The sequence below is a fragment of the Chionomys nivalis genome, chromosome 24, assembly GCF_950005125.1.
Source record: "Chionomys nivalis chromosome 24, mChiNiv1.1, whole genome shotgun sequence".
Taxonomy (NCBI): domain Eukaryota; kingdom Metazoa; phylum Chordata; class Mammalia; order Rodentia; family Cricetidae; genus Chionomys; species Chionomys nivalis.
This window is the reverse complement of record NC_080109.1, coordinates 18103632-18118227: the sequence shown is the minus strand read 5'-3', so window position 1 is coordinate 18118227 and position 14596 is coordinate 18103632. Positions and strand designations below refer to the sequence as shown.

At 36.7% G+C, this 14596-nt stretch overlaps 1 protein-coding gene across 1 annotated transcript; it reads right to left on the bottom strand.

The window, feature by feature from the left end:
• Positions 1-797: 797 nt before the first annotated feature.
• Positions 798-13345, bottom strand: LOC130866064 (arylacetamide deacetylase-like). The gene is made up of 5 exons (XM_057757315.1): positions 13211-13345; positions 6851-7073; positions 4291-4360; positions 3134-3305; positions 798-1394 (listed from the first exon to the last, which is right to left on the bottom strand). Exons 1-5 carry the CDS (start codon positions 13343-13345, stop codon positions 798-800), a joined length of 1197 nt encoding a protein of 398 aa, XP_057613298.1.
• Between the last annotated feature and the right edge of the window lie 1251 nt (positions 13346-14596).

Here is a 14596-nt window from a genome sequence, read left to right as displayed (position 1 = left end):
GCGTGCACCACCACCGCCCAGCCATATCTTTCTATAAGTTAATTAAAGTTGTTAAAAACAAGATTTCTTTTATTTTTTTTCTCACAGCCAATGTTCATTGCTAGGATTTTGTCTGGATTGATCTTTTCTAAGCCTTGTTTCCATAACCACAGGCATTATGAGATGATGATTGAGACATTACGGTTATGGCCAGAAGACAGCATCCATAGCACTGCTTTCTATCCTCCATATGTAATGTTCTTTGTACCTTTCGTTCGTGATGTTTCCAGAGCCTTTGTGTGCTGTGGATGATAACATGTCCTATTTAAGATTTATATTTGAGTTCCTTATCCTCAATATTCTAATAATTATGGATTTCTCTATTGGCTGCTGTCTACTGAAAAAAACAATCTAAACTGACCAAGGTAGAGAAACCCCAGTCTATGTTAGAATCATAAATATGGGAAGGCAATGCATAGTAAAAGTGCACTATGGAATTATTATGGAATCTGGACCTGGACACATGGCTCAGTGGGTAATGCACCTGCTTCACAAGAACAAGTACATGGATTTGGATGGTCAGCACCTACATAAAACCCTGGTTGGCAGGTGTGTTTCTGTAGGTAAATACAGGAGGAGAGATAAAATAGAAAGATGTCTCTTGATAATAAATAACAGTAACAAAACACAGAAGCTACCAACTCCTTAGGAACAACAGAGGTTTTAAACAGGATATGAAACCTCAAAATCATGGTTTTTCCTAGTTTATTTATTTTTTGTTATTTATGTATCTTCAACAATTCATTGAGCAGGTTTTGCTATAGATTTTTCATAAGCCAACTCAAGTACTGATTTTGCATCCTGTATGCAATTTTAAAACCATGAAGAGTAAATGCTCCATGGAATCCATCCTCAATGTTGTGATGTGTCACCTGAACTCCAACATTCTGAAGCCGCGTCACATACATGAGTCCATCATCTCTTAGGACATCATACTGACAAGTGATGATGTAGGTCAGAGGTAAGTGACTCAAAGTGTTGTCGTTGGCCAACAGAGGGCATGCCTTCACATCGAGGAATCCTGGATACTTTTTAGACAGTTCAGAACTACCAGGAGTAGGACTTTTGTAGACGTGACCTTTCTTGTATCTCTCAGGGAGTAAGGAACTCCAGTTCACAAACTGCAACAGATGGCTGGATTCCAGAGGTACATGTTGGTTAAGAAGCATGGCTTTCTCCAGGGTTCGATCTGTAGTAAAGTATTCACTCCAAAACCTGACCATCATTGAGGGTGTTAAAAACGGAAAATATGAACCTTCTAGATACGATGGTAAATTTATATCAAGAGCCTGAAGGGCAGGATATATTAAGGCCTGAACCTTGAGTTTTGTCTTGACATCTGGATCCTGTATGAGCTGAAAAGGAATTAAAATTACATTGGAATGAATATTTTAATAAGTCTATTTTCATCTGGAAATAGTATGTAGAGATGAGATAAATTCAGATAATCAGATACAACAAAAATATCTCCCAGAATTTTCTAGTTTTCTGTATTATCAGTATATACTCCTTAATGTATTTACTGACATCATGTAGACATATTTTATACAATGCACACTATTCGATTTAAAAAAAACTAGTGAAAATGCTATGCCAAATTTCTCCAGAAAATACTTTTATGACTTTGGCAAGTCATGTATTATTAAACATGTTAACCAGTCAAAAACCAGGAAAGATGATCAGAAGCAAGTCGAAACTGTTATGAAAATAGTTTTGCTCTGACACTGAGAGTCAATCATCACATCATACTAGAGAGGGTGGTTTATGCATGTTCCATCTAGGAGAATGAATGGGGTGAGATTCTTGTATTTAACATCACAGTTGAAGCCCTGAGTAGGTACCAACACTCTTCTCAGGAAAAAATGTCTTTAAAATAATACATGTTACCAAAGACAAGACAATGAAGTTAGGGTTTACTGTGTCTTAGTCTTGAAGATGTTTTAGATCTAGAAATATTCTTTTTCTTTTTACTCCGTGACAGTCTATAGCATATTAAATATTTTGTATAGATATTAAATAACTTTGAGTCAGAAATCTTTAAAAATGACATAAGTTGGGATTTATGAAAGAAAGGTTTATAATGCAACAAGGAAAACAAGTACATGCCTAAAGTGTTTAGGATAAAGGGACAAATCCACAATTGGGTACTGCTACAGTTCCAAAACTTCTTGCCTCTTGATGTGTTACTCATGTTGTACCTGGCTGCCTTTCAGAGCAATGAGGCAGCCGGGCGGTGGTGGCGCACACCTTTAATCCCAGCACTCGGGAGGCAGAGGCAGGCGGATCTCTGTGAGTTCGAGACCAGCCTGGTCTACAAGAGCTAGTTCCAGACAGGCTCCAAAACCACAGAGAAACCCTGTCTCAAAAAAAAAACAAAAAAACAAACAAACAAACAAAAAAAAACCAAACAGAGCAATAAGGCATATGCAATGTAGAATTCAAACTGTGGAATATACTCTACACTTGTTTTACAGATATTAGAACAAACCACAGAATTTGTAGCTTCTTTTCTCCAGAAATAAAGAAGGTGCTTTAATTGTAGCAGTGCACGGCAACAATATGTCCTCATTGAAGCTGACTATCCTAAAAGTTTATGAACAACTCAGATCTGAAAATTATCAATCATCTGACAAGCAACAGGTAGCGATAAACTGATGAATTACGTTCATAGTTCTCTTTACTAACTTTTCTCCTTTGGGAAATTTCATTATTCCATTATCAAGAGATATGAAATTAGTTCTGGCATCCTCCAACTGTCGATATTACAGTTACCATGTTCTCAGTTTTGGTGACTAGTGTCATTGACCAACTTTACCAGTACAACCCATAATAGGTACAGGATGTTACCTAACTGGCCATAATAATCATATTCAATGAAAAGCCTAGAAATTGTATTTTGTCATAGTTTTTAAAAAAAGAAAATACTGACAAAAACAAACTTAAAAATACTATATAGACAAATCTTTTCTCTACATCAGTCCAAGTGTTTCTCTACTAATTTAACATGTTACAAAAATAGCATGTTTTCACTGATCTTTCAAAGGTTTGAATCAAATATATTTACATATAGGGTGTTTTAAGATCTCAAACAAACCTGTTGGGTCACAGCAGCAGCCAAGTTCCCACCAGCACTGTCCCCAGCTACACCAACTCTTCGAGGATCTACGCCATATCTTTCAAGAATGTCTTCCTGTAAGAACCATCGTAAGGCACTGTATACATCTTCAAACTGACGTGGGAAATGATATTTGGGGGCCAAGCCATAGCTGTGTGAAAAATAATTGTTTAAAATGAATGAAATTTAACTTTATATGTCATCTCTCTAAAATAAGGCCAATTTTTTTAATAAACATTTTTTTTGCTAGCTATATACCTGTGGATATATTTCACCCCAAAATCTTGGCTGATTTGACCATTATATTTCTAAAACCTTGAGTAAAACAATTGAATTCTACTTGAGGTGGAAATAAAAGAATGAAAAATGCAGCAGGCAAAACATTTCCTAATTCAATTCCAAGCACTTTCTTTTTACTATTTTTATACTTTATTGGAAATTAGTGACAAACTAATCTTACTAATTTAATGTTTGAACTTTACCTAATATAAAAGGGATATGTGACCACTATTTTTTATTAATTACTTATTAAATTCAATCCTATCAAATTAATTTATATCAATTATTCTCTCAGTATGTGATTTGCCTGTATCCACATGTAGCTTGAGGACAAATTGCTTTCAGTAATGATTTTGCCATGGCATATGGTAAATTAACCCCTTAAGTGCAGTTTGCCATGACATCCTGAGAAAGACCACATTGTGTAGAAAATATATGTTTCTCAGTTCACATACAGATAAACTAAACTGAATTAATAGTATATTACATGTACAAAGTGTCCAGGCAAAATTTCAAAATTATTTGCCTGTGATTCTCTAAGTACTCAGTCTGCTGAAGGAAGTTATGCAGGTCACTGGTACGTGCTATGCACTGGTGTTATTGTGTTCTAATGATTTCTAAACTTTCTTTTTTCAGTCCTGGTTGATTTTAAGTGTTGTGTTTTGTTTGGCTTTTTGTTTGTTTTCTCCGAGTCTATTTTTGCCAACTTGAGTTCACTTTCTCTTTGCTCACTCTCTTAATTTCAGTTAAAATATTCCAGAAATAACCCACCTAAAAACCAAAAATGACCAAGAATGTTAGTTTCTTGCTACACAAACCATACAACTAAACATTGAAGAAGCAAACCATAGTCTTACTCAGTTGACACGACAATAGCATCGAGTCTATCAGCTGTCTTTCTTGCCAGAAGGTCATACAAAGAAAGAGCTGAAATTGAGAAAACTGAGTGAGAGACTGTCATCAAAAGCACAGCAGTGCACATTGCTCCTCACAGACAGGTTACAACTGCTTCTGTTTGCAGCACATATAAGCATCCCCCTGAATATTAACCTTCATCAGGCGATGAAAGAAGACAGAGACAGAGACCAACATTGGAGCACTGGACTGAAGTCTCACGATCCAAAGGAGGAACAGAAGGAGAGAGAGCACGAGCAAGGAACTCAGGACTGCGATGGGTGCACCCACACACTGAGGCAATGGGGATGTTCTATCGGGAACTCACCAAGGCCAGCTGGCCGGGGTCTGAAAAAGCATGGGACAAAACCGGTCTCGCTGAACATAATGGACAATGAGGACTACTGAGAACTGAAGAACAATGGCAATGGGTTCTTGATCCTATTGCACGTAATGGCTTTGTGGGAGCCCAGGTAGTTTGGATGCCCACCTTAATAGACCTGGATGGAGGTGGGTGGTCCTTGGACCTCCCACAGGGCAGAGAAACCTGCTTGCTCTTTGGGCTGAGGAGGAAGGAAGACTTGATTGGGGGAGGGGGAGGGAATGGGAGGTGGTGGCGGGGAAGAGGCAGAAATCTTTAATAATTAAATAAATTAATTTAATAAAAAAAAAAAAAGAAAATGAATCCTCAGCCATTTTCACATAGACACAGTCAAGGGCTTGCTCTATTAGCTTCACACTGCCTAGTCTAAACCACTGCTCTTCTATTGAATATCCATATCTTTTTGCATTTAGCAAGTGTTAAGTGTTGAAAGTCTACATGAGTACGCCCCTACTATAAGCTACTGAGTTGTGGACTTGCTGAGGCTGATATGCACCAGTCCAGCTGATATCAATGCTTGTTGTCCCTTCACCTGGAGCAGATAAGCAGATGCTTCTGATAAATGCCCCATTGCCCAATCATTGCCAGGTCTGGATCTAATAACTGCTGACAATGGGGGGAACTTCCTTTATATCAGGGGAAGAACGTTGTTTCTGTGTAGATGAATCAAATGTGTTTGAAACTAAGTCAGCTGACCACCCCCAAACTCTGCGAAGACCTGCTCTGCAAATTCCAACCCATCGAGCAACTTAGTTGGTCCTATACCCCTTGTTTCCCTGGCTCCTACTCTTTATCACTCCTCCAGTTGTACTACGTTTTATTCTGATGCTTGCTTCCTTCTTTATTCAGTTCTTACAGTGTCAGATCAGCCACCAATCTCTTACCACCAATCAGGTCATGATACACTACCAGGCCCTGGACTCTTCTAATACAGACGACAGGCTCCTCAGGGCTTATAATGACACCTCTCCCTTATAAAATAAAACGGGTAGATGTTGGGAGGGCCTCCTGTTCAGAACATGCACATGGCCCGGCAGCTCTCTCCAAGCTCAGCAACATAAAGGACTCCCTCCCCAGTGAGGCTGCCTGCTCTCTTCCTGGCCTTATCGGGAAAATGTCTCTAGACCCAAATGCCTGACTTATCTCAAGCATGACCCATGAGAGGGGTCTTCTGTTATATCATGGTAATTATATAGGCTCTAGCCATTTTCATAGGGCTGTGCATCCACTAACCCAGCTTTATGATAGGAGTATGCTGTTTAACACAAATTAGGGATTCCCCAATTACCATCTCCTATGTATTTCATATACTCTGTAATAAAGTTGAGTTGTCTCCTAAAAGTCATATCCTGGAGGGCTAGCTCTGTGGTATCCATAGCTGTCTGAACCCTGTTCTCCATTTCTGCTCCTTCTACCCTCTTGGACCAGTGGTAGATGATCCCCGAGGAAGAAGGAAAATCGCAATTACCTCCCATGTTCTCAAGGCGAAATGAAATTATTCCCTTCCTCAAGTCTCAACTCAATTCCAGAACACCTTTTATCCCTCAATCTTAAAATCAAGTTATAAAGATGCTATACTCAACTCATGCCATTATAAAACGTGTACATTATAAAATATGTAAGGTATATTGGCTATATGCGTTATATGTGATTTATTTACATTCAATAAAGTAAAATAAATACAATTACATGTAATAAAATATTATATTATATAATCTAAATGTAACAAGTAAAATATATACTATCAAATAAAAACAGTATTTTCAGCTTTGTGATTTTTATAGCTACCATCTTTGTTCTCACTTCCTTCAGATTAATACTTTATAAAAGACCATGGTCAGCATCTCAATTTGATGATATTTCATCCACTATTCAGTTCACCTCCACTTTAGTTCTCACTACAGCATTCCATCAATTCTACAATAATAAAACCAGATATTCAAGAAGCCCTTTCTCTTCTTACCTGAGATTGTCTACAGTTCTTAGTAGGTATGAATACCCATTTCAGAAAAGAACACGTTTCAAACAATTGAAGCATTATTATATCTTATTATATTACTATAACTAACATATATGAGTTTTTAATGTGGAGTGTATCAGATTTTGTGAAACAAAAAACAACATTCAAAAAAGGAACATACCTGCACTCCCCACACACCAGCCACCACCATGAATATAAAACAGGCCCCTCCTGAGAGTCTCTGACTTCCTTTTGGGCATGTATATGCGAACAGGAACACTGCTGAAAGCCGTGTCTATTACAGTGACATTTTCATCAGAAGTGGCTGGGACTTCTTGAAGACTCAAAAAGAATTGTAATGTGCTCATGAAATGACTGATTCCCAGAATTTCAGCAATAGAAGCCTAAATGAAAAGGAGAAAAATGATTAAAATTGCATGTGTATGAGTGTGTGTGTATTTGTGTGTGTGTATGTGTGTGTGTGTGTGTGTGTGTATTCAGACTGCTGAGTCCCTTTAGCGTCTGCTAAATTGTAGATGATGTTCCCTGAGGCTAAGCTATAGGGTAGTGTTGTGGACTTATCCGTTGATGCCAAGCACCCTCATAGTTAATTTGTGTACTTTACGAACTGTACTTCTTTTCACTTTTTAAATTTATATACATTAGTGTTTTGTTCATTAGCACTTATGTTTGTATGAAGGTGCCAGGGACCCTGGAACTGGGTTACAGATAGTTGTGAGCTGCCATGTGGATGCTGGGAATTGAACCTGGATCCTCTGGAAGAGTAGCCAGCGCTCGTAAGTGCTGAGCCATCTCTCCAGCCCCTACTTTTAAATTAATTTTAATTTTGTCATTTGTTTCCTTGAATTTTTGCTTTTAGTTCTTTTATATTCTAGGTATTAACCTTCTATCAAATATATGGCTGGCAAAAGTCTTTTCTTCTAAGGGCTTCCTCTTCATGCAGCTGAGAGTTTTCCTGGCTGCTCAGGAACTTTTTAGTTTTTTGAAGCGCCATTTTTCAGTGGTTGATATTAATGTCTAGGTAACAGGTGTCTCACTCAGAAAGTCCTTTCCCACATGATGATGTCATGTAGGACTGCCTGCACTTTCTTCTGGCAGTTTCAACATTTCAGGTTTCACATGGAGTTAGCTGACCCATTTGGAGTTGATATTTCTGTGTTGTATATCTGATAGATAATGGTTTTCTCTATATGTTCACATGCAGATGTCCCAGCATTATTTATTGAAGATGCTGTCTTTTCTCCAGTATGTGTTTTGGAATCTTTGTCGAATATTAAATAGCTTTTCTAATGTGAATTCCTATTAGTATGCATGTCTGCCTGTGCCATTACCATCTAAAACACTTTATGCTTTTTATAATTTTGTCATCAAAGCATGGCATACGTTCTTTTTATATTTTTCACATATACAATTTCACATATTATTTAGAATATTTTACTTTTGCAATTTTTCTTTAAAGTTTTTTTTTTTTTTTTTTTTATTTTCTAGACAGGGTTTCTCCGTAGCTTTTGGTTCCTGTCCTGGAACTAGCTCTTCTAGACGAGGCTGGCTTCAAACTCACAGAGATCCGCCTGCCTCTCTCTCCCAAGTGCTGGGATTATAGGCGTGTGCCACCACCGCCCGGCGTCTTTTTTTTTTTTTTTTTGGTTTTTTGAGACAGGGTTTCACTATATTTTGATTATGTTTTCCCTTCCTTCAATCAAAATCTTCCCAACTCCCTACACATCCAACTTTATGCTCTCTCCCTCAAAAGAAAAGAAAACACACTAAATGAAACAAACAAGCAAAAAATTAACAAAATAGTAACATGTCAAAACACAACATAACCATACTGTTATCAAAGGCTCAGGAATAGAGTGATATTAAATTGTCCTCTTTATACTGTAATCTACCAAAACATACTTGTTAATGGTCCCAGATACATATATGAAAGATTTAAAATTGATTTTAAATAATGAAGCTTATCCACATTATCTGTATATGATTGGACACTAAGACCATTTTGAGAGCCTTGAATCATTAAATACTAGCTTTGTACTAAAGCAAATTTTATATTTTCAGTTCCAGGTTTTAGAGTTAATTCTTAAATGCCTACATTTTATTTAGGCCCAGTTAAGAAAAGGCTATTTAATAACTAAATTTTCAAAGCAGCAATGAAAGGAAGGAGAGAAAGAAGGAGGAAGAGAGGGGAAAAATCATAGGGAGAAAAGAGAGAGGAAAGAAAGGGACAGAATTTAGGAAGAAAAGAAAAGTAAAGATGCAAAGGACAAAATAGAGGGAGGAAAGAGGGAAAGAAAAGGAAAGGGAAAGAAGAGGAAAGGAAGTGAGGGGAAGGAGGGAAATACAAGGCCATGAAAGGGAAGGAAAGGGAAGGGAGGGGAGAGAATAGATAGCAAATAGTCCCTACATATTAAAACTGTAACTGGAATTTCAAGTATCATTCTAAAAGTTCATACATTCACACTGATGAACATTTTACTTGAACAACACACCAAACAGTATCTTCATTATGTAATAACTTTTAAAAAGTGCTAAAATGTGGCAAACACTGGGGACACTATTTAGTTATTTTTACTAATTCCAGACATATTTTGTTCCATTAGACCTCTTTATTAGAGGCTTAATTTTGTTGTTAAAGCACAAATCGATTATTGGGATTTGTTTGGGTTCAGTAAGAATCATTTCCTGGCAGGAGATTTCTTCTGTAAGTGACAATGCCAGATATCCTCACTGGGCGTCCCAGAATGTCACAATAACAAGATCTGTGGGCTATCTCAAGATTCTAGGTGGATAAACCTGAGGTGCACCTCACAAACAAACCATTGAAAGTACTGATTCAGGAGAGCTGTGACTTCTTCTGGTGTGTTCCTGGGAGACTGCTGTATATAATAAGTCGAATGCCCCCCATACATCCGTTTGAACCCAAGTCACCAAAAGTCACCCCAAGCAGACACAAAGAAGTCCTTGGCTTTTCTTTTAGGAGCCCAGAATTCCTCATATATACAAATTCCAAATCATGCTATTGCTGTAACCATCAGATCACTGCTTCCCTTAAGAAAATGATCGCTGACAAAAACTAATGTATTAATATACAAACAGCACACATATAATAAAAGAAATACCGAATATTCCTTGGATGAATTTCTCCTTTTCTCTCTTTAAGTCATAGTTTTTTAACAGTTAAACTAGTCAGTCAAATATTCTAATAAGTGGAATACTTAGAATACAATAATTATCAGTATTCTACTATCTGACAGACAAAGCAGACTTCAAACAAAAATTAAGAAAGAGAGATAAATAAGTCTTTAACACTGCATTCTGATCAAGGGAACATTAAACCAGAAAGACATTACAATTCAAAGAGAAAAAGAAAAGTAACTACAGATGTACTCACAGCAGAAATTTAGAATGGCTCGACAGACTTAAGTCAAGATATCTAATGAATCAAATAGACTTTAAAGAAAAAAAAATTACACAATCATACAAAATTATCTTACAAGGACCAGTAACATTACTATATCCCAATGTCAAATATTTTGAGAAAGAAATAGAAATAATACCATTCTGAATAGCCTCAAAAATTAAACCTTGCAATAAATCTTACCAAGGGGGGAAACCTCTATGATTAAAAAATTAAATACTAGAACAAAAATGAAGATAAACACTAGAAGATGGAAACATTATCCATCAGCAAAGAATCAGTAGAATTAATGTTGTAAAGATAGCATCCTAACTAAAGAATCCACAGTGTCAATGCAACCGTAATCAAAGGGTGGAGCTGGAAGAAGAGAAACTGAGGTGAGAAATATTCATGATTATAAACATTTAAAAATACAGTGACATTATACACAAAAACAGAAAGAGAAGACTTAAAATCCATACAGAAAGACAAAATCCACCTACCAGATAGCTAAGGCAATTTTGAACATGTTCAGAAAAGTCAAAAAGAAGAAAAATACCATTGTTACTAGAATTAACACTAATAATAATAATAATGGTGCTGATGCTGTAGAAATTTCTATATTTAATCTCAAACTATACTACAAATCATACTAATAAAAATGAGACTGTCACTAAAAACAGACATGTTGCTCAATTGAACTTAAAATAACTCTCAGATGTATATTCATGTAACTATAGCTGCTTATTATTCCACAAAATATCTTGTGTACAGGGGAAAAATTAGCACAGAAACTCAAAAATGGCTTAAGTTCAGAGAATAAGTCTTTGGTGAATAGTATTGAAATACAATGCATACAAGAACCTCACTAAATTAAAAAGTTTCTGTAAGCAAAGGACACCTTCAACAGGACAAACAAACAAACAAAAAAAAACCTCACAGAATTGAAGAATTTTAGACTGTGGTCTTGGCAGAACTGTTTTAAAGACAGCTGAGTATTGACTGTGTTATACGGCTTTTAGTGGTAACTAATCTATAATGAAAAGAGCAAGTTGAGTAAGGAAACAAAGAAAATGTACAGTTCGAGGAAAAAAAGATGACCAGGAAGTGTGAAGGTGTCTAGTTTATCCCCAGGAGATAAAAAGCTTAAATAAATCTTGATACTAAAGGGAATAAAGGAGCGCTGACCTCAGGGAAGATCATACCCAGCTGTTTCTAACTTGTGAAAAGGAATTGAAGAAAAGCTTAAGCAGTAATTGGAACCGTACAAAACAGAAAGCTTCTTCCTGCCGCCCGAAGATCTGAATACAGCACTACTCTCAGCTACTTTCCAGCAACACTACTGCCTTCATGCCACCGTGCTTCCCATCATGACAATAGACTAAGCCTCTGAAACTGTAAGCAAGCACCAGTTAAATACTTTCTTTAATGAGTTGCTGTGGTTATGGCGCCTCCTCACAGCAGTAGAACACTTACTAAGAAGACTTCATACATGATGAGTGTTTATACATATATATGTATATATATGAAATTACTCCACAGTAGTGACACCCCATAGAAGCTATAGACTATCAAACAAAATGCTCAGACATGGTGTACCTCCCTTTGCATTATTGTTTAGGAATTTCCAAGAAGAAACTATATGTAGTTTTGTCAGTTAAATATTGTATATATCTGTATACATAGTCATTATAGCATTAAGATTTTTTTCTTTTTTTTTTTTTTTTTGGTTTTTCGAGACAGGGTTTCTCTGTAGCTTTGGAGCCTGTCCTGGAACTCACTTTGTAGACCAGGCTGGCCTCGAACTCACAGAGATCAGCCTGCCTCTGCCTCCCGAGTGCTGGGATTAAAGGCGTGCGCCACCACCGCCCGGCTAAGATTTCTTTAATATGAAAATCGAATAAAATGATTTAACTGCATTCCCCAACAAATAGTTGAAAACTGTCAATGAACAGCCAAGTTAACGATACAAGAAAGGTACACATAACATTCAAATAAAATAACATTTACGATAAATAAATAGTGCAAGTATTCAAAAAGGAAATAAACAAGGAACTGTAATCACAAATATGATAAGACTATATGGTACACTAACAAAATAGCATTCACTATAAATGAACAGTGCAAGTATATAAGAGTATATGGTACACTACTTCAGAAATGAATTCTTAAAATATCATAGACTATCAAAAGACAGAATCATAGGAACTCAAGGACTAGACAAAGAGATGTTGTAAGATTATTGCTAACCAAATGGAAGAAAAGAATAAACACACTGTTACCAGTCTTCATGCTAGAATTAAAAAAGGAATAAGAAGAAATGCCAAAATAACTTCCCTGATAAAATCAAACTAAAACTCAAAATATTACATATTGTGGAAAAAGAAAATAAAGCAAAAGAAAAGAGGATTGTAGAAATAGTTCAGAAAGAATGAATGACTAGTTAAAGGCGCCAATTAAATGATTTGCTTTATAAGAGTTTTTATGGCCATTGTGTCTTCTCACAGCAATAGAATCCTAACTAAGACAGCACGTCAGATGTTTGTTACTCAGGCTAAGTGTCATTGACTTACTTACACATATTTTGCTCCACAAAATTAATTCACTACAGAGAGGGCTAAAGAAGACGTGCATGATTTTACTTCTACATACTAAATTCTCTCAGAAAGAACTAGCAGTGACAACGGTAAGCAGCAAGCCAGGTAACCACATTCTCCTACAGCAATACTCCTTGCTCCAATTGGGAATCATATGTGTTGCTTTTTACTGTGTTTATTTTAATCACTCAGTCTCATGAACTGTATCAACAAGCTGTAAGTCTATGCCTAAGTCCAAGAGTACTACCCAGACTTCTGTAATTAAAGAGAAGACTATTCCGTTCTTCCTTCCCTGAAGTTGATATTGTAAGCAGCTTCACCTGACAGTACTATGCAACACACTCTCCATCCTTGCTCTCTCTCCTCTGCTAGCTTCTTCCCTGTTGCTCTCTACACAGGGATTAAACCTGGAGACTGAGCATGCTAAGAAACTTCTCAACCTCTATTTTCTTTCTATTAAATTATTCAGTATTCATAAGGCCGATAAAGTTCAGAACTTACTCTTTGTTCTTACCAAACTTACCAAATCCGTGTATACGTTTTCTGTTGTTATTTCGAGTATCAGTTTCCAAGGCTCTTCAATATCACCTGGAAGAGGGGTATAAACATAATAAGCTACAAGGACCACAGTAATGAGAAGCAAAATGGTTCTCCCCATATTTCTTTCTGTTCATTGTACTTTGGCAGTAAATAAAGCTATTTTCAAAATTTGGAGGTTGAATTTTAACCTGCCGTAAAGTGTTGTATAACTTATTAAGTACAAATTCCACTGCACAACTGCAAAACCTCTCCAAAATCCATTTTTCTTGTTATAATTCCCATGTAAAGTGTTTTAAAAACAAAATTTCTCTCTCCAAGTTACCTCCCATCTAGGAGCCAGATCCCATTTCTATGCCAGTTTGTAAAGAAATGTAACCATAAGAAAAATAATGCCTTCACTCTCTGTTCTGTGTATAAAGGGTATTGAAACAAACAGGAAACCTAGTGTGTGCATCAACTGAAAACTAAGAGAAGACTAAAGGCACCATTAAAGCAATTCAAACTTTGAAAAGGAAGTTCCTTCCTCTTTATTCTTTCTGTGCCTTACTATGTCCCCTGCTGAGAAACTTCAGCAGTTTTTCAATTTTTTTTATGGGTGCTCAATTTCACTGCTTAGGTAATTCTTTTTGATTTGTTTTACTTCTTCTATTTTGAGATTATGGTAAAATTACATCATTTTCCCTCCCCGTTTGCAGCTCAGTTGATTCCAGTCTAGACAATTCACTTGTAAAACCTGTTTCTCTTTACTTTCTATCTGGCTGTCTTGGTAGTTCAAGTGCCACCTTCCAAGCTCCAGTCTAGTATTCTCATCTAAAATCTGATGTCTCTGTCAGTTTGTTCAGTTTATAGCTCCAAACCCACAGAAAAGTCACTTATCCGCCCCGATTGCTGGGCTAGTATTGCTTGACTCAAACATTGAATTAAATCTTTTTATTGAGTTTAGAGCATATTCCATGCCAAATCACACTGTGGACTTTATTTTCTCTAGGAAGTCCATCCCATCACTTCGTCTTCCTATTAGCATGGGAGCGGAAGGAAGAATATTGGAGGCTATTTCACACAGAGTGAACAGAGCTACATATTTCTAAAGCTAGTATTTTATGATAGATCCTCTGCTTCAAGGGAATTTACCCTACACATTATGAAATCAAGGAAAGTGGGAACCCTGGCCCAGTTTGGTCTGTTATCATACCATGGCTACTGTGGTGTGCATATGCAGTGAGTGTTTTTCTCACACGAGACAGGGCTGCAGGGCTGGAAGCCTTGGAGAAGGGGTCAGTGAGGGGATGGAGGGTGTGCGGGAGGGTTGGGGGGGGAAGCGATGTGAGAAATGGTGTGATTATGTTATAATCTCAAAAAATGAAAAATA